The sequence below is a fragment of the Porcisia hertigi genome, chromosome 35 (assembly GCF_017918235.1).
Source record: "Porcisia hertigi strain C119 chromosome 35, whole genome shotgun sequence".
Taxonomy (NCBI): domain Eukaryota; phylum Euglenozoa; class Kinetoplastea; order Trypanosomatida; family Trypanosomatidae; genus Porcisia; species Porcisia hertigi.
The window spans coordinates 1,975,221-2,000,561 of NC_090594.1; the positions used below are offsets into that span (position 1 = coordinate 1,975,221).

Below are 25,341 nucleotides of genomic sequence, written 5' to 3' on the forward strand. Positions count from 1 at the left end.
ACTTTTTTTTGTTTCTGTTCTCCCGTGTATTATTACACGCCTTATCCGCCCCAACCGCGTCTGTCAAGACGCAGCTGGGTGATGCTTCCACCCGCTGTGGTTAGAGCAGGCTTAACCATACAGAAAGCTGCAGGAGAGACCACCCCAAAACATATGTGAATGGTTCGCATCTCTTTATTTTTGTCTGCGTGCCTGAACTAAATATAATCGAGCGGTGGCGTCTCTCTTTTCCCCCCTTTTTTTCTTCTTTTGTTCTTTATTCCCATCCTTTCCTTCCCCCCTTCCAATGCCACTGCTTCTCCGCTCCCCTGTTTGTTGTCAAACCGCGTCGCGGTGTGTGTGTGTGTGTGTGTGTGTGGAGGCGGGGGAGGGGTCAGAGCGAGACGGCACCTTTTTTTTTCTTGCGCCTTTCCCATCCCCTCCCCTCCCCTTCCCTTCCACTTCCTTCGGTTTCCTGGCGGTAATTCCTGCTCCCCTACTCACCACTTTCCCCACCGCCGGGCTCGTCATCAGCGGTTGTGTTGGCGAGCTGGAGGTATTTGTGCTCTGGTGATACAGGCAGGCGCACACATACACGTGCGCCCCTTCCCTTCCCCACTTTCCTGGTGCCCGAGGCCGGCGTTATGTTGAGACGCGCAATCGACCATCTTTGCTGTCCCCCTCCCCCACTTCTCCTTCTCCTCGCTCAGGCTGCCTTGCTAACTCAACGCAGACTCATATACACGGGGTATGCTTTGACCCTGATGGCAGAGGGCCTCAACACGTTATCAAGGGACCACTGCCCAGTCTGTAGAGAGGCCGGAGCCACCCCCGACGGATGCACCGCCTCGCGTCTCGCGAAGTGTAATGGGCAGGTGTCGGGACATGAGCCATCCCGAGATGGCTGAGTCGGCATTCCTGTAACGCGTGGCTACCATTCCTTGGCATGACGCGAGGGGCTGGTGATGGGCAGGTGGTGGAGTGGAATGTGGGGTAGTATCGCAGGCTGGAATCCTGAGAAACACGAAAATCGCTTCTGTTTTTCTCCAATATTGCGCAGAAGTTTTTCTTTCTGGGGTGGGTGGGTTATCAGCGAACACAGATAGACGCGATCACCTATCTTTCCTGAGCACATACTCCGATTGAATGACTGACGACCACTCATGGCTTCCTTCACCACTCCCTCCGCAGCCGCACCACTTCCTTCTCTCATGCTACTCTCTTTGTGCTCGTTTTCTCTCACGGGTGTTGTACGTGAATACACGCACTAAAGAAAAACAAAACGTCTTCCGACCCCGGAACGACACAAAAATAAGTTCGTTATACTACTCATTTTGCTCCACAATCTTTTATACATTTAATATATGTATATACATTTTTTGTTGTCTGAAGGCACCGACTTGTTGCACCATTGAGTTGGCAACAACGAACACGTGTGAAAGCGTACAGAACAGCAAAAAATAGAACAAAAAAGGGGGCACAAAACAAACAGACCGATAGTACGTCCATATGCTGTATTTTTTTTTTGCTTTTGTTGTTCATGACTTGTAATAGTCCGCTGTCTCAATTTTTCATTCCTCCGTGATCTTTTTCTCTTCAACCAGAACTTCTCAGCCTGCCGTCGCCTGCTCTTCTTGCTTGGTTAACGCGCTCAAATCAGTCCATTCCTTTACAATTGGTGTGCCCCTGGCTGTGCTGTTTGCTCCCCGCCGCCGTGTGTGAGCTCAATTTTCACCTCCAGCCGCCTGCCCCCCCCCCCTCCCCCCAATCCCTACTACACACACACACGGGCTATCTTTTATTTTCTACCTTCACAGCCCCTCTCTCTCTCTGGTGTGGCTCTCGTGCCTGAAGTGCCACACGCTTCGTCGCTGTCCCGATTTTCAGTCATCCATCTTGGAAACGTTTGTCTCTCCAGACCGAGAGAAACAAACGCGGCAACAAGACAGCAAGTAAAACGGCTCGCATAACACCCGACTCAGCAACCAACGTGATCAGCCCACAGCGCGACTAGTTTGATCTCTTCCACAGTCGATAATGTCTCAGCAACAGTGGACACCAGACCAGCGTCGCCAGCAGATCGCTGAGCTGCTCCGCAACAAGGGTGTGATTTGCAGAGACTTTCTTCTCACTGGTCGTTGCTCCCGTTCCCCGACGTGCCCGTACATGCATGTGGCTAACGGGGAGTCACGGCCAGTGCCATGGAGCGTGTGTTCATTCTTCACACAAGGCAAATGTCTTCGAGATCGCTGTAGCTTTTTTCACGGGACGCAAGCGCAGCTTGAGGAGCTACATGCATCAGGCGCTCTCGTGTACCGCCCCCAAGACTACATGAAGGTTGCGGTGCCGCCAGCAGAGTATCTTAATCCGGATGGCACCATTGCCGCCCACCTCTCGATAACACCCTTAACTGCGGCACCTGCACTGCATGTGGTGCACGGACCCAGCATATCTCACGAAAACGCTGTCAACTCGTTTCATCCCCTTCTGCTTGTGCAGCCGAAATCTCACGCCATTGCACCGACTGTGCTTGCCACTCAGAGCCGTGCACCGAATCCCGCACCGCCACAGTTCTCGCTCTACACTAATTCTTCTATTACGCCGCAGATCCCCAACCACTCCACCGCCACTGTGTTCCAGCCGACTCTGCACACTGTTCAACCAACGGCATATTTTCAAGCCACCAGTGCGCACCTCGTGCAGCCGCACCAACACTACCAAGCTTCACCGCACTACAACACGCCTTCGCGCCAACAGTCGATTCAACAAACAGTGGGCGGTCACGTCTACTATCACATTCACCCCCAGTAGAGACAAACGTGTACTAGGCATCCTGGGGACCGCTCAGTTTGGACATGTAAAACGGATGCCGTCGACAGTGTGAAACACAGTCGTCGGAAGTCTTCCGTGGCGACTGTAAATAGACGGCGAATAGGTTCAGCTTTTCGCAGACGATCCCGTCTGTATTCTCTGCGCTTTTTTTTTGTGCCTTGCGTCCTTCATTTTTTTTTTAGGCAACTCATATCTCTCCCCCCCTCCTTGTCGATGCGGAAGCGTCTCGAATTGCCGTCAGGAATTCGGGGCCTTTTCTGTGAAGCATCGGCGTCTCCTTCCCCCTCTTCTTCACAATCCCCAACCACCTCTGCCGGTGACAGAGTCGACGCACCTGCGACGTAGGAAGTTAGAGTGGTGTGTGTCTACTTATGTCTGAGGTGATTGTATGAGCGGCGCTTCTTCCGAGGCACTTGCCCAATAGTGAAGACGCTTCTACAATACATATGGTGAGCAGTAGGCCAAATGTCTCTCAAGCGCACCCCGCCCTGTCCTGAATGCAAACTGATTGGGGACTCTGGACCGCCCTCAGGGACGTGCCACATCGTGACGACCGTAATGAAAAGGGTCGGAGATGATGTACGAGGCGGGTGGAAGTCAAGAATGGGCGGGAGGAGGGGGGTAGAGTCTCATTCGAAGTCCGTGCCGTGATGACTCGGTCGCATTGCTGCTGCACGGGTTAAATTCCTTCTTTTCCCTTGCTGCGAGCTGGGCTTGTGACAAGCCAGGGGCTAAGGTTGTGGGGCATAGTTACTGTTGTTGTATGGCATAATGGACACGCTAGAAAAAACAAAACAAACGCCTTTTTGGCATTTTGTTTCTCTGGATGTCTTAATGTTTGTTTCTGCGTGTGCGTGTGTTAATTCTTTTTCTCTTTTCCCTCTTTTTGTTTTGTTTTTGGCTGCTTTTTCCCCCTTTAAGTATCGGCTGTGAATACGCGCGCTTCTTCATTTCGGTGTGCGCACGCTCCCGTTTTCCTCCGAGCGTCGTCTTTGTTGTCTCATTCGCGTGCAGGTTGCGCTGTTTTCGTGTGCTCCTCCTGTCGTCAACTGTGCATTTGCCCACGTTACATATTGCCCTTCCCTCTTTCTCCACCCTCTCTCCTCATTTCGGATTCTCCTCCCCTTTCGTGAGTATCTCGGTTTGGTTAATGCCCCCTCCTTCTTTAAATTCTTTTTTTGCCTTTTCGTTTTTAAATTTACTCTTCCGCTGTACTCCCCACACATGATTCATCTGCATCTCTATATATGTATGTATATGTATATATCCATACATGTATATATATTGGGTGCCCTGAAATCTGTCTGACAGCGCTGTGGAAATGAAAACAACAAAAAATGGGAGCGGCGAACTACCACCGCTTTTCTTCCCCCTAACCCTCCTCCCCCCATTTTTCACCCCTGTGTCACCACCGCTTCGCATCACGCTCGCTGTTACAGATAGAGGCGGTCCAAGACCCAGGAGCCTATTGGGCTCTTCAAACTGGGAATGAAAACATGTGTGCGTGTTGAAACGACCAAACAATGCAAAAAAAAATAGGAACAATGTAGCTCTGGTAATGAGACGTGGATCACGTAGCCACAGCTTTGTTGAATGCTTTGGTTGCAGTGTCCAGACCCTTCTGAGGGCCACATACGCAAGTATGTGAGCCCTGCGAGGGCATGTCTCTGTCGGGATTGCCCCAGTAGAATAAAATTGTCGAAGCCCCGCTCCTCCTGCTTCACTGCCCTTCCCAACTCACCGCTGGTGTCTTAAAGACCCCAGTGAGAACTAGAGAACCCCTTTCGAGCATGCCCAACCGCGGGTTCAGCAAGGGACTGCGTCTTCGAGCAAGGAAGACAGGAGGACATTGCGTCCATGTCTGCGTACGCATCCCAGGGCACGTGCTTCTTTGGGGAGACTTCTTCTGATGTAGCCCTTAACAAAAAATAGATGTAAATGAGGCAGCGAAAAAAAAAATCTATACTCGCTCGGGAAACTGCAACGCCGACAGGTTACATCGACTAAAAGGCTTACACCCCAAAGACGCTGACAGAGGCTTTAGAGCCTTCGACATGAGTCTACAATTTTGTTCAATTATTGTCTTTGTTGTCTATCTATGCCCCCCCCCCCCCAAAAAAAAAAACCATTCGGGCATCCAACTGTAGCTTTAATAGACACGTGCCTACAACAAGACACATCGCATACTGGGGCGAATGGGTGCGGCGGGTGTTACCAAATTTTTTGACCTCGGCTCAACCCCTCGCTCGTGGTTGGAAAGGGGACGGCTAGACCTCACACATGATTCTCAGGGTGTTGTCCCCTTCCCCCCCCCCCCCCAGCCGTCCCTGTGCCTACTCGCTGAAGCACTCAATCATGCTGAGGTGACGAAGAAAATCATTGACACTTCCAAGTGCCGCTTCTCACCTAGCACTCTTTATATATATATATATATATTTCAATTTTCTTTCCTCCGCTTTTCCCGTTTTCAGTGTTTTACGACAGAGCCGCACTTTCAGCTGGATTGCGCGTTGTTGTCCAGCCTGGAGCCCCCTTTTTTTTCCTTCACTGTGAATGATTCCCCACTCCGCTTCTCATCTGTTGTGCTTTTGAATTGTTGCCTTTCACTTTCAGCTTGGTTTTGTTCTACGTGTGATATTCAGTTAAGTCTTGTGAAGATTAATGGGGTATCTCTGAAAGCCTGTGTGTTGAGCTATGGTGTGTCAGGTGCGGTCACTTTAACAGATTCCTAGGAAGAAGGGGGAAAAGGAAAAGCAGGAGCCGGAGGATCACCATAGGGAGACTTTCATGCATGTACATGGACCGGTATGTTCACCACTATGCGAAAACTTATGCTGACGCACACATATCACTCATGCTTGCTGCTTTATATACACGCCTGTTTTAGACACATCAATTTGTACTCTGAACCTGCCCAGCTGTACATATACGTGTGTGTGTCTGTGTGTGTCGTTAATATTGTTTATGCTCGCCAAGCGACTTTAATTGTGTGCTCATGCGAGCAGGCACTACTAAGGAGAGGGGCTTTTCTCCAATCATCCTTCGCTCTTTCTGTTTTTTTTTTTCGCTCTTTCCCTTCTCTGAATCAGCGGTCTCCCTCCACGGTTAATTTCTTTGGTTATATATATCTATATATATATATGCTTCGTGTGCGCCTCCCATTGTGATGTCCTGTCTTTCATCTATCTCGACAGGGTGGTGTTTTCCTTTTCCCCCTTTTTGCTTTTGCATGTGTTGCGGAGGACTGCCTCGGGAATCCACTGAGCCTCACTAGTACTGCTCACTGTGCCACAGTGACCGCATTGGCGATTTTCTCGGAGCTTCTTGCGGCTGCTTACGTGGCAACCTTCACTCTTCTCCTCACCTCGCACCTCCCCTCCCTCTCCCATTGCGTGCGGCACGCGTTTCAGTGGGTCTTCTCACCGGAATCTGCATCAGAAGTCTGTTCCTTTTCAGCTGTGAATAAACCAGCGTCACAGAGAGCCACAGTTTTTTTAAATTTTGTTTCTAATGTCTTTCCCTCGGCTTCCTTTTTCCTACTCGGAAACTCTTCCTTTCTGTGTATTTGTCGCCTCTGGGCACCCTTGTATGTGTGATGCTGTTCTCTGGTCATCATGTAAACACACATGTGAGCATCGATTACAAGGAGGAACAAAAACAATGGTGTTCTCCACCTTTGCGCTCACGTCCTGTCAGAGCGTACGGTGTTGTATATGTGTGTATATACATATGCGTGTGTGTGTGTGTGTGTGTGTGTAGCTGACCCCCTCCCCCTTGCATGTTTCCTAGTGCGCAGTGGAGTTGCGGGGCGAAGCAACGCAAGGGGTGGGGGTGGGGGGGGACTGAGAGGTGGTGGTGGAGCATCCCTGGCCTCGGGGCTACACAGGAAGACTGGTACTGAAGAAAGAGTCTCAGTTGAACGGGTCGTTTGGTACCTTTCCCCTCCTCCCCCACCCCTCCACCCCCCCCCCTCACTCATTACAGCCTTCCGCGAGGCGTCTCCTGTTTCTCCCTGCGCTGTTTTGCTTCGGGGAGGGGGACTTGCAAATGCATCGGCGCTTCGTGTTTTTTCCATTTTCGGTTTGCTGTGCTATCTACCATCTCTTTCTCTCTTTCCCCTTTTCGCCCTTCTGGGCTTCTCCAAGTACCTCTGAAATTAGCCTGAGGTGCCCCGAAAATGTTCACAGTGACGGACTGCAGTGGGGTGCCTGCCTGGAAGACTTGTCGGTTATATAGGTCTTTGTTTTTCTAGCCTCAAATATTACATTCGCTTCACCGTTGTCCAACATGAGTTTGCGCAACTCAGCTCTCGAAAAAGGAGAGAGTCGCTCTCGACGGTACCGCTGTGGAAACACGGATTATCGTCACGGGCTAGAGATGATGTTCCTCCGACGCAGGTGGCGTAGAAGGTCGGAGGGGGGGGGACGGCGGTTACCTGCGCACCGGTAAAGATTGAAAGTGTCTTGTGTATTCCCTCATGATCTCAATAGAAAAGCGACAAGTATGCGCAGACAGCAACAGCTCGCGTATCTGTGCTGCACCATATCTCCACCTTCGTCGTAAAGAGTGGGCAGTCTATCGCCTCAACTACCGATGTGCCTGGTACCGCTTTTGTACTGTTTATCGCTGCTGCTACTAATATGTGAAGCGTTAGATTGACACCAGACGGATCTGGTGGATTGCGCCAGGCCATCCAAGAAGCCCGCATTCACTGTGATGCGATGGTGGTGAAGCGGTGTCGTGTGTGATTCAGGTAGGACCAAAAGATGTATTCTAGCCACATACCGAATGGTCTCAAGAAGAAGGTCGGGTAGCTTCAAGTCCGGCTCATTTCAGACCCTGCACTCTGCTGGTATGCCATACTTCTTCCTGGGCTGCCTCAGGTCCATGCAGTTCGTGAGGGGCTGTGGCGACTCTCCAGATGTGTTTCTGGAGAAGTTCAAAAACTCGAGTTCGGGGTGTTTGCGTGGTCTCACTGCCATGTGTGCGTCGTCGGTTCGCCGCCGTTGGAGACAAGAGATGCTGCGTCGATCGACTACCTGTACAGTCTGGGGTTAGCTAGTCCACAGATTTCTTCTCTGCCATCTGCATCTCGCGCCGTTGCACCTCGGGTCTTTGGATGCATTGCGCCACACCAGCGCTCGACAATAGCGTGTGTGCGTAATGTTCGCACTATGTAATATTCGAGTCTGTTCCAGAATGGCGGTCTTGCTTTTCAGTGTTTAGTGTTTTTTTTTACCCCCCATGTGCATCAATACCATGCATGAGAGGCAGGTCGGGTTAGTGCGCACGCATATGCACTGGGACTACTCAGAGGTTGATATGCGTGTCTGTCAAGCGGGGTATGCCAATTTTTGTTTCCGAGGTTGCACGACTTCGACTAGCGCCATTTTGTCAAGCCTGAGGTTTCCGTCTTCAAACATCTGCCAGCGCAGAGAGAACACCCAGTTATCCGTGCCCGACTCGCACGGTGTGGGGGTGGGGAACACCCGATGGGGGGGGGGAAGTCCATGCGGCTCAACTGCAGTGTGTGTGCGAACATCATCATTTGCCGGATCACATCGTGAAAGTGAAGCTCGGTCCCAGTCTAGCATCACACAAGACCCTCGAGTTGTACTCTGGGCGGTGCACCCGGTCGGGCCCTATCGCGGCATTCATACACAGGCGGGAATAAGGATACTCTAAATTTCATGAGGGGTGGTAATCGGCGCACCAGCGACACTTTCTCGCGTCACTGCCGGCCACCCACTGTAGCAGAAATCTAGAGCACGGGAGATCAGCCCGCGCAGGACGGCACGAAGGTGGCCCCCTTGCACCTCCCATGCACAGCGTAGTGTTTTCTTTTATTTTTGGCGCGAGGTTGTAGCCATCAAATAACCCCAGCGGCGTGATGTGACGTGTTTTTTTCTTTTTTTTGGGGGGGGGGGTACCGGTTTTGCGCCTTTGGCGAGTAGCCACTATTTATGATGCATCACACTTACGTGAATTGCTTTGACACTTAACGCATTGCAGGTTTGTCGACACGGTCGTCCTCTCCTTTTTTTTCGATGGTCAGCGACACGTGTAGGTGAGAGAGGCGCGCGCGCTGCGGTCGGGGAGCGCCAGCGTCGTATGCCCTAACCCGCCACCTCATCTCATGCATTACCGTCGTAGCGCCGGTGCTGAGAGCAGTGACGAACAAGAGCAAGCCTATCGCAACACCCATTGTCGGCGTCTCTTCGTCCTCGCTGGTCCAGCTCTCTGCGCAGCGCCTCGAGGGCCGACCTCACCTGCCCCACCCGTTCAGTGCCACAGCCGCATGCCGCTAATCGAGCCGCTGCTCTGCGTCGCTGGACCGGGTCGTCTGAGACTTACACCCCAGAGCGCCGCGGTCACTCCTGCACTCGGCGTCTGCCTGCGCCACCGCATCTGCCCGCGGCGAGCAGATGAGGTGACCGAATGGGGGCAGGGAGGGGAGGGGGAGAGGGGGGAGGGGGGGGTTCGCCCACCACCTGGAGTCGCTGCCTCTGTAGCCGCTGACCTGGCTGTTCCTGGAGAGTTTGCCCGCGAGTTGCAAGGGAATTATGCGGTGGTACTCGTGTGTGTGTGGCGGTCCGTTTATGCAGGTGCGCCTGAGTCCCGTCGACGTATTTCGCGTTTGGATGAGGGGACCGACATGGGAAGGCTCATTCCACGGGCAGTGAGTTGCGTTCTCTTGGTGCTACACAAATGGGGTTGAGGTGCCGCACGTCTCTCTATGGATGGCGCTCCCTCTCACCTCCGTTCGCTTACTGTTCTGTTCCAGCAACAGCTTTAGGTTTTGTGCGTGTGTGTTCCTCAGGGTGGGGGGAATAGTGTTCATATTCGTTCTTACGTCGTTTCCGACTTTCTTTTTACTTCTTCTGATTTAATCTCTCCTAGTGGGGCGGGCCCGTCTAGCAGAGAGACAAGAGCCGCTAAAAGGGTTAGCTGCGTGGAGAGCAGCGAGAGGCCTCGAGCTGCTCTTCGACTTTGTTAAGACTGCCGTCCATGTGAAACGAAAGTACCCCCAAATTCACTAGGCTCGTTGTCTCAGTTAGAGAGCGAGAGCATTGCAGTGTAGGTTCTGTTTGCGTTGATAACAGCACTGGTCACGTGACAGTGTAATCACTATTCTACTCCTGCTGCTTGGCACCACTCACTCACCCTCAACGTCTCTTCTACTCTCCGGGGTATATCGAGAGCTTTTGATAACCCAGAAAGTTGAGGAGGATGACAAACACCAAATAAGAAAACGCCGGCAGGCACAGCAGAGAAGCAGAAGCGGAAAAAAAATGAGCGAATGCATTCGTGAGAAGTTAGTCTAGATGTCGGAACAACAGACCAGGCTCATAGTTGATGTTGCGACATCCCCTTTTTTGACCCCCGCGGTCTTCTCCCGCCCCCCCCCCCCCTTATCCTGTTTCGTAGGGCGTTGTGTGTCTGATGTGTATGCGTAATATTTTTAGCACCTTTTTCTTCTTCCATTTTTCCTCCTTGTGCAGCTGCCCCCCTTTCCCACCCCGCCACGCACTGAATTGAGCAAGCAGAAAGAGTAGAGTAGCCTCGAGTGTGTTTAAGCTGAAATGCGGGTGACTCGCCCACGATGCAACGTCTTCGACCCAGCGTTCATGCGCACGGTTAAGCGCACCCTAAACGCCTACAAACACTCCATGGAGTCCTCTTCGAAAAAGTCGATGTCACGTGAGGCTTTCGTGGACATTGACGAGAAAGGCGCAGCGTGGTATCTTGGCCACATGCAGTCAGCGGTGACTATGCTTGCTGACAAGGTGAAGGATGTAGACTTCATTCTCGAGATACGCGATGCGCGACTGCCTTTCACGACAGAGAACCCTAATATTCGCAAGCTCACCGCAGGGAAACCGCGCCTTATCATTTTCAATAAGGCTGAGCTCTCAAATGAGGACAGCAATCGCGCTATTCAGGAATACTACGAACGACAAGGGGCCTTTGCACTCTTCACGAGCGCGCAGCGGTGCTGGAAAGATGTCGTGGAAGCGATGCAGCGATTCACGACGCACATATTAACGCCTCTGCCCTTCAAGACAGTTGCCCACGTCGGTCTTGTTGTGGGGATGCCAAATGTAGGAAAGTCGACGTTGATTAACTCCCTCCGCCTTGCTCATGAGTATCAGTTCCATCGTGAGGACTTCCGTCGCTCTCGGGCACCTGAGACGGTGTCGATCACACCAGGAACCACGAGGGGTATGAAGCTAGTTCCCCTTTCGAAGGATCCGCCAGTGGTTTTATACGATACACCAGGTCTCACACTGCCCGGCTGTTTTACGAAAGAATCGGGGTTGAAGCTGGCGGCGTGCGGGATTATCCCATGTAACGATGTGTCACTTCCACAGGGCATGGTGGCGCGCTACATATACGACCTTCTCGTGGCATCTGGCTCATCAGAGCACATGGCAGAATGTCTTCACCTGCCACGCGTGCCCATCAGCTTTGATGATTGCGTCGCTATGATCTGCGAGCGCAGCGGGACCAGTGGGCAAACGGAAATGGGAAACCTCGACCCGGCACGCGCGCACCGTTTTTTCGCGCACGACTTTACCATGGGTCATCTGGGGAAAATAACACTGGACGTTCTACCGCGGCGCGTTCTGCGCAACGCTCAGTCGCCGACTCCGCTTCTAGCGAGTGGAAGCAGCACCGCCGCCGGAGGGGACGCGCAAGCGGCTGGGGCCGATAGTGATGGGTTTGTTTGGACGCATCATGTAGAAACGAGCGACGTTGTCGACCGCTATCCTGATCACATGCGCGATGTTTTGGAATCGCTAAAGGGTCCTCTCCATCACAATGGCTACCCCCTACGACATGGAAGATCGTCCGCGACACGTGTAGAAGACCCATCTGACTGCACTATCATCAGTCGAAAAAAAGGACCTATTAGTCGAGCGACAGGGTTCGACGAACAGCTGAAGCGCCACACGCGACTGGCGCCGGGGCGGTGACAGAAAAGTCGTTCTTTTCACTGGAAGATGCCAACCCCCCTCCCTTCCCCTCCCCCCAAACTCGTTGTGTCGATGAAGACCGTGGGAAGGTCCCTGCCTCTGCTTATCCTCTGATGCTTTCCGGATGTTGTGCAGTTACGACGTTTTTTTTTTGTTGTTGAATTGTGTTGTTTTCCATTTCACAGAGTCATGACGAAGCTAACGATTAAGGAAAAGGGGGAGCCAAAGTGGAGAATACCGCCTCAGGGATAGCGCATCACGTCTATATCATGACCTCATTTGCCCTGCGAGATGATGAGATGCAACATTCTCACCACCACCACTATTCCACACCCGGAAGTTCAGTGGAGGACATGGAGAGGGAGCTTTAGGTAAGAGTGTTCTGTCTTGGTGGTTGTATTGATGTCTGTCATCCAGAAGACAATGTCGCCACCACCACAGATGGTGCGACAGGCTCGGCTCTCGTGACTTTCGCATGCGACCCAGCCTGTCTTTTTTTTTTCCCACGCACTTTACCAGGGTCACACTCCATCTGTGGACACTTCAAGTAGTCATGTGCGGGTATGAGCACTTTGTCTCTTCAGTTCTGTCCTCTTAGCCCCTACAAGTAGCCCTACTACGGCTCCTCTTCCAAACCTTGATAATTGCAACTGATAGCCTTTGCTCTTGTGCTGCGTTACCGTGGAAGTGAGCTGTGCGCGCTGACAGTGTGAACATGTAGGCGCGACTGTCGCTTGCCCTCTTTTCTCTTTCGATGCTCTTCTCGTTGTAATGGCCAACCCTCCCGCCGCCCCCTCCGATGACGTGCTCCGCACTCAGCACTACTTGGCTGAAGTTATTGACGAATGCGTCTTCGTTGAGCGCCAACGCGAACTGACGGAGCGTCGGCTTTCTTCTCAGCTACAGGCACACAAGAACCTCATTGCTGAGCTTTTTTCAGCGCTTCGCGATGTCTGCCGGTACACGGCCATCGTGGAAGACGCAGTTTTACCTGCCCTGCTGGAGAGTTTACGAGGCTCATCCGCTGCCCGTCTGCAGCTTCTTGAGTCTCGGAGTGGTATTCATGAAAAGCTTATGCGCCTACGCGGAGGTGGCGGCGGCGATCAAGGAATCAATGTGCTCCTTCCGCCCGCGCCCCGAATGTGCAGCGACGCGAGGTCAGCCAATGTCTCTGTCGTCTTGCTCGACAACGCCGCCGAGGTCGGCAGAGAGATGTTGCAGCGACTCGTTGCACGGGAGGCCGACCTCGTTGATGCTCTAGGTAAAGCCACCACCAGGCTCAACACGGCATCCATCATTTCTACAACTGAAAACTGTGAGTTTGAAGTTCTGCGTAGGCGTGTTGACCAACTTTCTCAGCACGTTGACAGCAGTGAGTCGAGGCCACTGAAAACCGCATCGGTATTCCCTGCGCCCCCAGGGCCGATCTCTGCTGCACAGGCGCCAGAAATCGCATTAACTGCCAGCGCAGAGTTCAACAAGGCGCGTACGATGGCCTACGAAAAAACAATCCAGGCACTGAACACCGAGCTCGCTTTGCTGCACGAGAACTACGCTGCACTCTCGCGTGCCAATACCCGAGAGGTGGACGCGCTCAAGCAGCGCATGATCGATGCTGAGCGCAAGCACAAAAACCATATCGCTGAATGTGACGCAGTACTCGGACGCATCTCTCTCGAGCTGGAGCAGCTCATACACGAAAATGCGCAGCTGAAGCACACACTGAGGGCGGCAACAGGCGTTGATTGATGGTGGCAACTCAATTTGCCGTCGGTATGGTTTGCAACTGACCGTGGTGGGTGCTCCCTCCTCGAAAGGAATCATCACATCGCACACACACACACACACACACGTGCACTCCCGCTCGCGCATCCGATACACTCCCCGGAAGACAAGGGGAGGGGGGTGTAATCAGTAGCCTGCGCCGCCCTCAAGGCAAACCTTGAGGGCACATTTTTGAAGTCAATTGGGCCGTGGGCTCTACAGCCACTTGACGTGTGCATTTCATCTCCCGAGTCTCTAAAGGTGACGAGTGATACGCGCTTTTTAATGTCTGTGGGAGTATGTGGATCTGTGCTTCTGCAGAAAAAGTGCCACATTTTTCCGGTCGAGAACTTCCTCGACTTTCCAGGAAGCATTTCCCTATGAAGCAGACACTAATGTTTTTTTTTTCATTGTTGTTGTTTCCCTTCCAATCAACTCCTCCTCCCCCCCCCCTCTCTCTCTGAACGCATATCTTCCTGGATTTCTTTTCCTTTTTTTTTGTCTCTCTCCCTTTTTCTGAGCGTGTGTGGACATTTTGGCACGCCCCCGGCCCCACACGGTGCCTCTTACTTCTGTGCACGATGGCGATTGGATGCTTTCTTCTCGGTTTAGTACTTTTATTCCTCTCTACTCCGGTGATGTCTTCGCAAGAGAAGCCCCGGTGGACGCGGCTGCCAATCCGGACGCGTCCGCATCGGAATCCGCTCGCTGAGAATGACGACGAACGACCGGACTGCCCGGCACAGTTCGCGGAGCGTTCCCCAGAGTTTTTTCCCGGGATGGTGGACCCTGTCGTTGAGTTTGTCGACGTGGGATGCGCATTCGGTGGTATGCTCTTTTCCCTCGCAGAGGTGTTCCCCTCCACGTGCATGATAGGCCTCGAGATCCGCTCAAAGGTTGTCAGCTTTGCGCAGCAAAAAGCGCTCGCCCTGCGGCAGGAGAATGCGGTGTCCTCCACGCGTCACTATCGGAATATCTGGTTTGAGCAGATGAATGTTATGAAGTTCGGGTCGAACTGCTTCGAAAAGGGTCAGTTGTCTCGCCTCTTCTTTTGCTACCCAGACCCGCACTGGAAGCGGAAAAACATCCGTCGTCGCATTATTTCACCAGGTTTGGTGCAAGAGTACGCGTACTGGCTGCGCCACGGTGGCCTTTTGTACACTGTCTCGGATGTGCCTGAACTCGAGGAGTGGATGATACAGTGTCTCGACGACTCGCCACTGTTTCGCCGTTTGACGGAGACCGAACTGAGCACCCCTGAACATCAACTGGTCCTTGAAATCGTGACGGGTGCCAGCGAGGATGCTCAGCGCACGACGCGAAAGTCTCTGCAAAAGCACTTCGCTGTCCACATGCGCATCTGAATAAACAGCAGCATTTGAGTCTTTGTAGTGGTGCATAAATGTGCCCATTGAGATCCGGTATGTTCTCTGTCGAGTAACAATTCTGTCAGAAACCGTAGTTCATTCCAGCGGTTGCCCTTTTTTGGACGGTTACGCGGTTTCTACTTTTCGCTCCTCTTTCTTCCGCACCGCGGGACACAGACCAGCGCTGGCGCGGGTGAGCGCTGCCAGTCAGTCATATTGCCAAAAGATCGCCTACTTGGTGAAAAGGATGGGTACCGACCACACGGGGGGGGGGGGGGAGCAGAAAAGAACCCCCATGTCCGATTTCAAGCTATCCCTCTGAATCTTCTTCGCATGTCTTCCGGTGTCGTCTTGGAGTCCTCTTTCGGCTCCAAGAAGGGCACACACATATGATGTTGTCCTCATTTGTGGCTTATCATTCCCTTGTCCTCACCTATCCATTTCTTGTAAGCTTTTCCTGTTTTCACTAGTTGCTGCGAGAGGACTGCGCGGCCCCCTCCTCAACCCACATCCCCCAGCAAGCCCTATCTGTGTAGACTCTCGTCTGTGTGCTGCCCGCCCCCTTCCCCTCCTCTCCCTCCCCGCCTAGTGCTATCCCTCTGCCTCACCGCGATACCTCATAATGAGAGCGCCACAGCCTCTCTGCGCCTATCTAACTGCGCCGCCCCGCTAGGCTTGTGATTTCTTCAAGAGGCTCCTTTCACGTCTTTTCCCCGGGTAAGGCCTCCGGATTTCCGCTGTGGCCAACCGCTCCTCCACACGCATTGAGGAGGCCATATCAGCAAATGCCTTTTGTGTCGATTGCCAGCGCGTAGCGCGGCTTTGAACACAAAGAGAAGTACCACCATTCCGCAGAGTTTTGGCGGCAACACTCTCTGGCGCAAGAGGCGTGCTGTAAAATACCCTCTAGCATCGAGGCTCTTCTCTTCCCCCCCAAGAGTATTCCGTGCGAGAGTCCCTTATCCTTGTCTTTCCTCCCTCCCGTCGGCGGAACAAAATGAGACTGGCCTACTCTCTCTGCATGCTGAACCGCGTGTGTGGCCACTTTTATCCTTCATTCACTTCTTCTGGTGACCATTTGCGTAGTGATTATCCAGGGCTAATACGCAACTCTTCACGTTAGCAGATCCTCAGCAGTTTATCCCAGATACTCTCATATGGTGATTGAATCCCCCAATGCACGTGTCTGCGCTATTGCTGCTGTCGTTCGCTACGGAGCTGTTGCTCACGTTTACAGCGTGGGGTGCGAACAAGTGGTTTCTCACTGACCTAGACCCGACCGCTCCGTTCGGGTTGGAGCTGTGCTACATGCACTCACATAACGCGTGTTGCCTTCCCGGTTTTGATAAAGAAATTAAAACGGTATACAGCGCTTTGGTACCAAACGCGCAAGGTTGTGCTCCAGAAAGCCAGCGTATCCACGCCTCGCTTTGAATGCATCAAAGGCGACATGGTAGACGGTGGTGTCGTTCCCCCCTCTACCAACTCGGTTCCCAAGGAGCAGACATGGCGAATTTGCCGCTCCTTTCTCTATGGCCAACAAGGGACCCTGAAAAGGGCTGTGGGGGGTGACAGTGGCTCTCGCTACGCTGAGTGCGGGATCGCTGTTAGCTCTTGTGTGGCTACTCCTGTTTTCAACATGAGCACTGCCTCCTTCCAGTCGCCTTCCCCCACGTGTAAGGCGTCAAATGAACTCATCATTCCGTCGATCGCTTTCCGTGACTTTTCTGATTCGGCACTGCAGATGCTCTCGATGGATCGCCCAAAGCATGCCGGATTTCCAATTTGTCGTCGTTGACGACAACGATCCAAGCTTTCACTACGAAAAAAACACCGTGCTTCGGTCGTGACACTGCCGCCACGATCCTTTCACTTGTGCTGTCGAGCTGTGTGTCTGCGGTGGCACTTGGGTTCGCACTCAGCCTATGAGGTGAGGTCCTTTGAGCATAAGAAGTAGCTCATTTAACTTCGTCCTGGACCCTTCTCAATAGTGACCCAGCTCGCGATAAACGAAGATCTTGCGCCTTGGGCATCCATTTCGCAACACCCCGGCAACCCGTCGCTACACGCGACAGCCGTATCAATATTAAACTGGCCCGCTGCTTCCATCAGAGAGGGGAGGGCGGCTATTTGTAGAGTAATAATATACGCCCATGCGCACCGTCGCGTTCTCTTCAAGTTATGCAGCGTTGCTTAACTTCTTTTCAGGGAACTGAGCGGGGGCCGTTGTATGGTGCATGGTCGTCTTGGGCACACGCCCCCCCCCCTCTTCTTCGACTGTCGTCGGAGGACGTTATCTTCATCCGCCGTGCAGCCGCATACCCATTTGATAGGTTTCTTCCCTTTGTTTCTATTTTTTTTTGTTCCACTCTGGTGTTCGAGGGCACAGAGTAGAGGCAGCTTCACGCACCGGGATTTGTAGGTGCACGTTTGCGTGCACTTACGCAGTATCTGTGTCCAGGAATCACGTGTGGTGGTCTCTCTGCGCTGTGAAAACGCGTACAGCGTTGCTCATAGTAGACTCATTTAACCCAAATTGGATGCGTAGCATTTTTTTTGTTCGCGTAGTTCTTTCCCCCTTCCCCCCCCCCCCCCCCCAAAAAAAAAAGGAACAGCTGCGTAACACCATTACATCGAGCTACCGTTTTTCTTTTCGTGGACGTGCGACGGCTTAACAGCGTCCCCTTTTCCTCCTCCTGGCGTTCTTTTCTTCATGTACCCCAGAAGGCTTTTCTACATACTGCACCTTGCCCTACTCAGCTCCCCTCTTCTCACCCGGATCTCTGTCACACTCATATCTGGCCCCCTTTGACGCCCCTCCTATCCTATCTACTGGAAAAGAGAAGTGTACAGATTTCGGCGCCCTATTTTGTCACATCAGCGAGCTTGGGAGTCGGCGGATGCCGCAGACGGTGGATACGGGCGCTGCTCTTTTCGCTGTCGCACTAGTTTGCGTTCACATTGGGATTGTGGGCTGTCTCTTAGTCTACCTCTACTCACAGGCTCCAAAGAAGCGTACGCCTGCCGCGTTTTCGGCGGAGGAGCGTGCCGCGATTCGCAGACACATGCGCAAGCGTGATTGAGGATAGAAAGCCACTAGCGCGAAGGTGCATCAAAGAAAGGTTGAGATTTCAGGACAACCGTGATGAGCGGTGCAGCTTCTGCGCGCAGTATCGGGCCCAGCATCCTCGCCGTGGTGAGGTCGGACAGCTCCTATTTTTCTGCCCTAAGCAAATTCGCTTCTGGCGATGACCGGGGTAGGGCAGTGTCTCGCTACTAGCGTCAGCGGTTGGGCCTTGAATGACGTCAGGTTGTTGCCACTCATGACAGGGTAGCCGACTCTTTTGTGAAGATGATGCGCGAGGATTCGACGCGCTGGGTACACTTCTCCTCCGGCGCGGGGTTTATGTCAATAGGGGGAGGGTGGGATCTGGGCAGTGTAGGATGCCCACATTTCACCGAGAAGGGGAAAGTCGATAACAGCGGATTTGGGGAGAACAGGGGCGATAAGAAGCAAATAAAGAACAGTCCAATGCAGTGCAACGTGTCCAGGCGCGATCCGCCACTCCAATGACAGGATTCACCATTCTTCTTCTTATGCCTCGACCTTTTGGGGTTGCTGAGTGCTTATCAGATCTGAAAAAAAAAACTTAAGCCGCCTGCAAGAACAATCTCCTTGCCCCGCCCCCAACAGACCTTTGATTACCCACCACAAAACGGGATGCGTGAATGACGGATAAACGGGGAGTACCCAAGCTCATTTCATGGGGACTGCGTCACCCAAAGGTAACTTGACCGCAACAAGTTTCTCATTCATACTTTTTCCAATGGCCGAAGATCTAGGCAACGGGAGTGGAGGGGTACCCGTGTAGCATGATCTTCCAAGGAATCGGGGAAATGGAGCTGCTGCCCAGAGTTGAGGCCAATATATATATATATATATATTTTGTTTTTGAGATGCATCGTAATCCCTTTTTTTTTGTAGTTGACGCTATTCTTTCTGTGCTGTTTTTTTTTTCTCGGCTTACTTCTTCATCGAGCGTGCGTGTTGATGTCAGAGCACATTATTGTCTCTTTCTTTTCACGTGGGTACCGATCAGGTACTTGGCGTCTGTACAATGATGATGCAGATGGCAAGCTGTCGATTGTTGCGGAGCAAGTGGAGGATTCGCAGCCCCACCGGAGCTGCAAACCCCGACAAGCCCATAGCGTGGGGTCAAATCAGTGCACGCGGGTGCGGCAGCCAATACGATGAAGGTTTCGACGTCCACGTCCAAGGAAAGGCCCGTTCATCGAATCGGGCTGCACCAAGAGGACTTATCCGTGGCTTCGCTAACGAGGAAAAAGCCCCGCCTCTACCTAGCTACACCGAGAGGTGACCGCTCACTAAGCGATACACATGCCTGCGGTTGCAAGGCCCTCAACACCCACTGCGCGGTGGATAGAGGGGCCAGGTGTGCTATTCGGTATGGCAGATCCTAACCCGGCCTCCCTCGGCGGGGTGTCAGAGGCATGGGTGCTTGTATGTCCGCATGCGTTTTCCATCGCATTCGCTGTTTGCTGTCTGGTGAATCACAGCTCGTTCCGTGTGCTCCTCTCTTCGCGTGTCGGTGAAGGCAGACACATGCATGACTGCCTCCGATGGAGTGAGGACGGGGGTTGGGCGGAGCTCCGTTGATAGGGATGACGCACAGCGTTAGGCAATGGGGAGCAAGGATCTGACCGTCATCGCTTTTTTTGTTGTAGTTGTTTTTTTTTCGCTGCTAGGGGTTTGTACATAGCCGACAGAAACCAAGATAAGAGCACAGCACCATTGCCAGCGGCAAGACAGTGCGGCCGCTAAAGATATTTCCTGAGTTTCTCGCATATGAAGCGCTGTCGCCCTCCCTCCCTTCTCCCCGCCGACTTCATTCCTGTAGCGCATCACTCATCGTCTTTTCTCCTCTCGTCTCGTCCTCGTCTTTTCTCACCATCAAAACCACTGCACTGATGCACGTACCCTCCAGATGACTACCAGGATTAACAGTCCTCAAGATGCTCACCTTTCTTCTTGTGGCCATTGTGATCCTTGCCTTCTTCTGTCACCATCGGAAGCGTACGTACCCCAGAAATACAGTTGGCTTCTTGCACTCTGCAGCGGGGGCGGGTGGGGGTGGTGAACGTGTGTTGTGGGTCGCCTTGGATGGACTGCAGCGTGCAGACGCCCACAAGGGGGTGGTGCGGCAGTACGTAGTCTTCACCAATGAATACAAGCCAGCAGCCAAATCCTCGACAGAATCGTCTGATCAACACCTACTTTTACTAGTCGAAAAGCAGTTCAATATTCGCCCTCTTCGGCCTGTGCGTTTTGTGTACTTGCGTCCTGCCCTGACCCGATGGCTAAGCAGTGACGCCTACCCACGACTGACGTTACTTTTGCAAACCCTTTGCGGCGGGGCGGCTTTGTTTTACGAGGTTGCCGTCGCCAATGCGGCAACGCCCATTGTTGTCGAGACGCTCGGTGTACCGTTTGCTTACCCCCTGCTGCGGCTCCTCGCCGGATGCACCGTGATCTCTTACACACACTACCCCGTCATTTCTTCCGCCATGACAGAGCGCGTGCGCAGCGGGGAGGTGAGTCACACGAACTCGCTCACTGTGGCACGTAATCCTATCCTGCGCTTCGCCAAGGTTGTCTATTACGAGATCTTCACCCTTCTGTATCGTTGCATGGGGTATTTCCCGAACGTGGTTCTGACAAACTCGTCTTGGACGCAGAACCATGTGCAGTCCCTTTTTTGGCCGCGACGGTGCCTTCGGCTGTATCCCCCATGTGATGTCGGTGGCTTCCGTGCCGAGTCGAGGCCGCCGGCGCTGCGCAAAAATCGCATTGTCAGCGTGGGCCAGTTTCGCCCAGAGAAAAATCATATGCTGCAGCTTGAAGCCTTTCACTTGGCGCAGCCGAGGCTCCCTGATGATGCCACCCTCGTTCTGATCGGGGGTGTCCGAAACGAAGGCGACCGCCAGCGTGTCGCGCAGCTACAAGCCTGTGCGGAGGAGATGGGAATTGGGAATCGGGTCGAGATAATGGTAAACGCGACCGTCTCGGAGGTGAGGGCCGAGCTGGGAAGTTGCGTAATTGGATTACACACGATGCGTGACGAGCACTTTGGCATTGTACTTCTGGAATACCTCGCTGCCGGTTGCATTCCGCTGGGGCACCGGAGCGGTGGCGTAGAGCTTGACATCGTCAAATCGCCAGATCTGGGCTTTCTGGCGGTGACGTCCGAAGAATATGCAGCCGCTATGGTGAAAATCTGTGAGATGCGATTATGCCACCCGGAGCGGTACACCCAGTTCCAGCAGCGCGGCAGAGAACATGTCAAGTCATTTGACGACAGTAGTTTCCGAACTCGTTTTGTCGAGTTGCTGGGGAGCTGCTTCTACGCCGGTGTGCAAGCTGTCTAGGGATCGTAGCGAAAGCTGCATTGTGTACAACAGAAAGAGAGAGAGAATGGCGTCTTGTACAAACAAAAAGCATGTATCTTCATCGAAACGAGGGCGAAGTGCCGCCGGTGCGAGCTCGCCTTTAAGTTCTGCCGCTTATCTCCACCTTCACAAACAGATGAAAGGATGCGCTATAGAAAACTCAGTCGTTGCGCTTTGTAGAGCCCCTCCCCCACCCCTTCCCTCTCGTGCGTACACACAGTATTGCCACGGGCTCTCGCGCCTTTCACGTTTCTCAGTTCGAGGCCTTTCTCATGCTGTTCCTCATGATCTGGAAAATGCAGTGCGTTGTATTGTCACAGGCTATGTGCCCCGTCTAGCCGCAATCACCGCGTCGCTCGATAGTTTTGTCATCTCGAGTGCGAAGAATTCTTTTATGCCCACGTACTCCTCTTCCGCTTCGGCCCTTCTGACCTTTTTTTTTTCTGGCGGTCGCTTGTCGGTGTGGTTTCCCCCACCTGCGCACACAAACACGTGCAGTGCTTGAGCTTCTTCTACCCACCCCCTTCTCTCCACAGGCATCGACCCTAAACTCATCGCCCGCTCATTCTGGAATTCTTGTCACTCCTTCCCGATTTACCGTTTGTATTTCCGCACCATGTCGTACAGATCAAGTGAGGCGAAGAAGGAGGAGTTCCGCAAGTACCTCGAGTCTACCCAGGTTGTCGATGCTCTCACCCGTGTTCTGGTCAACCTCTACGAAGAGGAGGAGAAGCCTGAAGATCCAGTGGACTACATCAAGCGAGTTCTCGGGGGGGCCTCAGCGGCTGACTACGAGGCTCTACAGCAAGAAAATGTGCAGCTCCGCGCAGAGGTGGAGCAGCTAAAAAAACAACTCAACGGGCAGACGCAGTAAAGACGCAGCCTAGTATCGTGACACGTGTGAATTTTTTTTTCTCATCTGATGCTGTCACGACCTCCGGTGAGCTGATGTCGAGTGCGTGCGCTTGCGACCGACATGTTTCTTCACCCGCACCCCTCTATACACATCTCTGTCTCTCTCCGTGCGCAGTTTTCATGTACATAAAGATGATAGCCTAGCTGCACACGAGTCGAAATGCCTCATATCACTGAGTGGTCACAATGGTGTCTCCCTGGTGTGGGTCATCTTGTAGGCTTCGCAGTCAAGCACACAGAGACGCTCAGGACAGCAGCGCCCCCTTAGTCTGCCACTAGTGCATACCCTTGCCACTTTAACGCGCAAGACTTCTTTTCATTCTTGCACAATTGTTATGCGCTCGTAGTTTTGGATTGGCTTCACGCCACCCCTTCTACGATCGCGCCTGCTAGTCCCCGTCGTTTGGCTCTCTGGACTCTCAAGCTTCGCTCCTCACTGCTTCTCCTCCTCCTCATCATCATCAATCGCAACATCTCCTCCCCCATCCACACACACACACACACACACACACGATACCTTTCTTCACAAAACTTCAACCGCCACTTTTCTCACAGCTGCACTAAGCCGTCGTGTGTGTGCTGCTACGGGTGAACTCTGCCCCGTTATCATACAAGGATATCGGCCCCCTTCCCTCTCCGCCAGCCTTGTTCTATACCGTGTGGCAGCCATTAACGAGAACATTTTTTTCCTAGTTGCTTGCTTGAACACTCTTGCTTATGCTATTACCTACCACCTTTCTTTTTCTTCTCTGATTTCACTGTGCTTGTCTTTAGTTTTTTCCACTGGCATTCTCGTACTCTCCTTTTCGGGCGCCCGTGTTTGCCTATCGTCTGTTCTCGCTGCCGCTGCCCCCCTTTTCTTTGGACTGTCGATACCTGGACTTGTTGCCACCCCGCACACCAGCTCGACTCTAGGTGGCCCTCGCGCTGCTTTATTTGACGGGCGAAGAGCATTGTGAAACTCCTGTGCTTGTGCAGCGAGAGACTATTCGCATCTACGCTCTAATGGAGCATTCTGCTGCTGTGGAGGAGGGAAAGAACAGCAGCAGCAACATTTCGTATGCAACCCCGTGGACTGCCAACGGCTTATCGTGGGCAAATCAACCCGATAAGCCCTTCCGCCTTGCTATCTCGTCGTACACCAAAGACTATCACAATTATATTGACATTGTGGAGAAGAATGACGACAACGAAATTGTCTGCCGCGCCTCCTGGGAGCACTGCTACCCGCCTACAAAAGTCGTTTTTCCCCCGCGCCCACTGCAATCTGATGTTGTCATCACCACAGCAGACTACTTGCGCCTGTGGGAAGTCACCGAGGGGCCCCCGAAAGCCGAAGAGACGTCTTCCACCCGTGGAGACCCGCAACACGCGGCAAAGATGAAGACAATCGACTCGAAGGTGTCCATAAAGCACGTTTTTGCTAGCGCAAAAGCGAACGACTTTTGCTCCCCGGTCACTTCGTGTGATTGGAATAGCGAAGACATCAATACGGTGGCGTGCTGTAGCATTGATTCCACTGTGACGCTGTGGGATGTGGAGACGGGTGTGCAAAAGACAAAGCTGGTCGCCCACGACAAGGATGTATATGACATTGCGTTCGCTTCCGCTCACACCTTCGCGAGCTGCGGTGCTGACGGCTCTCTGCGTTTTTTTGATCTACGTAATATGGATCACTGCACTATTCTTTATGAGACACAAGGGCTCTCTCCCCTCCTGCGGCTTGCCTGGAACCAGTTTGATCCCTACTTCATCGCCACATTTGGCATTGATAGTCCCGACGCAGTCGTCATTGATATGCGCTATCCCACAGTTCCCGCTTCCCAGCTCGCACAGCTACATCAGTTGCCCATCAACAGCCTCACTTGGTCACCACAAAACGCACAAAACCTCTGCACGGTGGGCGAAGACGGACTCGTTTGTGTGTGGGAGGCTAGAGCTGAGCAAGGTCGCTCCCTTCTTTGGTGCGACTGTGAGGTGCCCATCAACAACGTCGCGTGGCGTCGTGCCCAAAACGAGGACTGGATGGCGATCACTACCTCGAAGGGAGCTCAGCTGTTACCGTTGTAGCTGAAAAATCCGCCTTCTCCCAACTTTCTCTCTTGTTCAAGTAGTGAACTCATAGAGTGATGGAATGCCGCATCTCATGATTGTGGACGCTGCGTTCCAGCTGAGCGTCTTCATCCTTCCTCAGTTTCACTGTCAAGGTGGCGCGTAAAATATCTCTTTACTAGGTTGTGCTCATGGTGCACCGAGAGGATCCGCTGTTTTTTTTTTTCTGCACCGAGCGTCAACCTTTACCTCTGAGCCGCACTCCAGCATGCGTGACGATTGCGTGCGCGGCGTGAATTTCTCTGCCTTTTTGTTGCCTCTTGGGGTATCTGCATAAGTGATTCGTCTGTGGAAGCATATCTTTCCTGTCCTCCAATTACGAAGGCCGCTCTTTCTTGCCAGAGAGAGGAGCGGTGGGGAGTATGCCAAGAAGCATGGGTTATCACCTCTTCTTCTGCACCGTCTTCGCCACATTGCTGATTGAACTGCTCGGCGCTTCGGACTCGCTCAAACACTACACGGAAAACCATACACGTGCGGGAAAAATGCACGTGACGGATTTCCTCTCTCATGGAAGAGGGGGCAGGGCAGTGTTGCACCGACTTTGTGGCACCAGGTACAGTAGGGAAATTCCGAGAAGAGGACCTGTGAGCCCCTCCAAAAAGAGCCGCCTCTCTCACGATTGGCTGCGCGCTTGATGAGAAACTGCCAAATAAAATCTCTGACACGTGCATGGCATTGCGGCTCAGAAGCGCTGAAAATAACGAATCCCTATCCCGCCTTGATTTCCTTGTGGGAGGCGGTGGTGGTGACTGTCGTGCCTCTTTTGTCTCTGAAGCCTCGTCGTCGCATTGAGTTGAATTCCCGTACAAGAAAATCTTTGATCTCCCCCCCCTCCCCCCTCCCGAGCGTACTGTTTGGAATGTTCTGTTTCCCTCAACTTACTGCTTTCCACCTCTCCCCCGTCTTTTCTGCTCACACACAAG

At 52.9% G+C, this 25,341-nt stretch overlaps 9 protein-coding genes across 9 annotated transcripts; all 9 read left to right on the top strand.

The window, feature by feature from the left end:
• Positions 1-2,016: 2,016 nt before the first annotated feature.
• Positions 2,017-2,790, top strand: JKF63_01516 (uncharacterized protein; the record flags this gene model as incomplete). The annotated part of the gene is made up of 1 exon (XM_067897563.1): positions 2,017-2,790. The coding sequence occupies one exon, from the start codon at positions 2,017-2,019 to the stop codon at positions 2,788-2,790; it is 774 nt and encodes a 257-aa protein (XP_067753720.1).
• A 7,604-nt stretch (positions 2,791-10,394) lies between these two features.
• JKF63_01517 (uncharacterized protein) lies at positions 10,395-11,789 on the top strand (the record flags this gene model as incomplete). The annotated part of the gene is made up of 1 exon (XM_067897564.1): positions 10,395-11,789. One exon carries the CDS (start codon positions 10,395-10,397, stop codon positions 11,787-11,789), a length of 1,395 nt encoding a protein of 464 aa, XP_067753721.1.
• Positions 11,790-12,560: 771 nt separating this feature from the next.
• Positions 12,561-13,538, top strand: JKF63_01518 (uncharacterized protein; the record flags this gene model as incomplete). Its single annotated transcript, XM_067897565.1, has 1 exon — positions 12,561-13,538. One exon carries the CDS (start codon positions 12,561-12,563, stop codon positions 13,536-13,538), a length of 978 nt encoding a protein of 325 aa, XP_067753722.1.
• A 653-nt stretch (positions 13,539-14,191) lies between these two features.
• On the top strand, positions 14,192-14,917 carry JKF63_01519 (uncharacterized protein; the record flags this gene model as incomplete). The annotated part of the gene is made up of 1 exon (XM_067897566.1): positions 14,192-14,917. One exon carries the CDS (start codon positions 14,192-14,194, stop codon positions 14,915-14,917), a length of 726 nt encoding a protein of 241 aa, XP_067753723.1.
• A 2,903-nt stretch (positions 14,918-17,820) lies between these two features.
• On the top strand, positions 17,821-18,003 carry JKF63_01520 (uncharacterized protein; the record flags this gene model as incomplete). Its single annotated transcript, XM_067897567.1, has 1 exon — positions 17,821-18,003. The coding sequence occupies one exon, from the start codon at positions 17,821-17,823 to the stop codon at positions 18,001-18,003; it is 183 nt and encodes a 60-aa protein (XP_067753724.1).
• A 1,035-nt stretch (positions 18,004-19,038) lies between these two features.
• Positions 19,039-19,299, top strand: JKF63_01521 (uncharacterized protein; the record flags this gene model as incomplete). Its single annotated transcript, XM_067897568.1, has 1 exon — positions 19,039-19,299. One exon carries the CDS (start codon positions 19,039-19,041, stop codon positions 19,297-19,299), a length of 261 nt encoding a protein of 86 aa, XP_067753725.1.
• Positions 19,300-19,954: 655 nt separating this feature from the next.
• On the top strand, positions 19,955-21,367 carry JKF63_01522 (uncharacterized protein; the record flags this gene model as incomplete). The annotated part of the gene is made up of 1 exon (XM_067897569.1): positions 19,955-21,367. The coding sequence occupies one exon, from the start codon at positions 19,955-19,957 to the stop codon at positions 21,365-21,367; it is 1,413 nt and encodes a 470-aa protein (XP_067753726.1).
• Positions 21,368-22,004: 637 nt separating this feature from the next.
• Positions 22,005-22,262, top strand: JKF63_01523 (uncharacterized protein; the record flags this gene model as incomplete). The annotated part of the gene is made up of 1 exon (XM_067897570.1): positions 22,005-22,262. The coding sequence occupies one exon, from the start codon at positions 22,005-22,007 to the stop codon at positions 22,260-22,262; it is 258 nt and encodes an 85-aa protein (XP_067753727.1).
• A 1,046-nt stretch (positions 22,263-23,308) lies between these two features.
• JKF63_01524 (uncharacterized protein) lies at positions 23,309-24,373 on the top strand (the record flags this gene model as incomplete). The annotated part of the gene is made up of 1 exon (XM_067897571.1): positions 23,309-24,373. The coding sequence occupies one exon, from the start codon at positions 23,309-23,311 to the stop codon at positions 24,371-24,373; it is 1,065 nt and encodes a 354-aa protein (XP_067753728.1).
• Between the last annotated feature and the right edge of the window lie 968 nt (positions 24,374-25,341).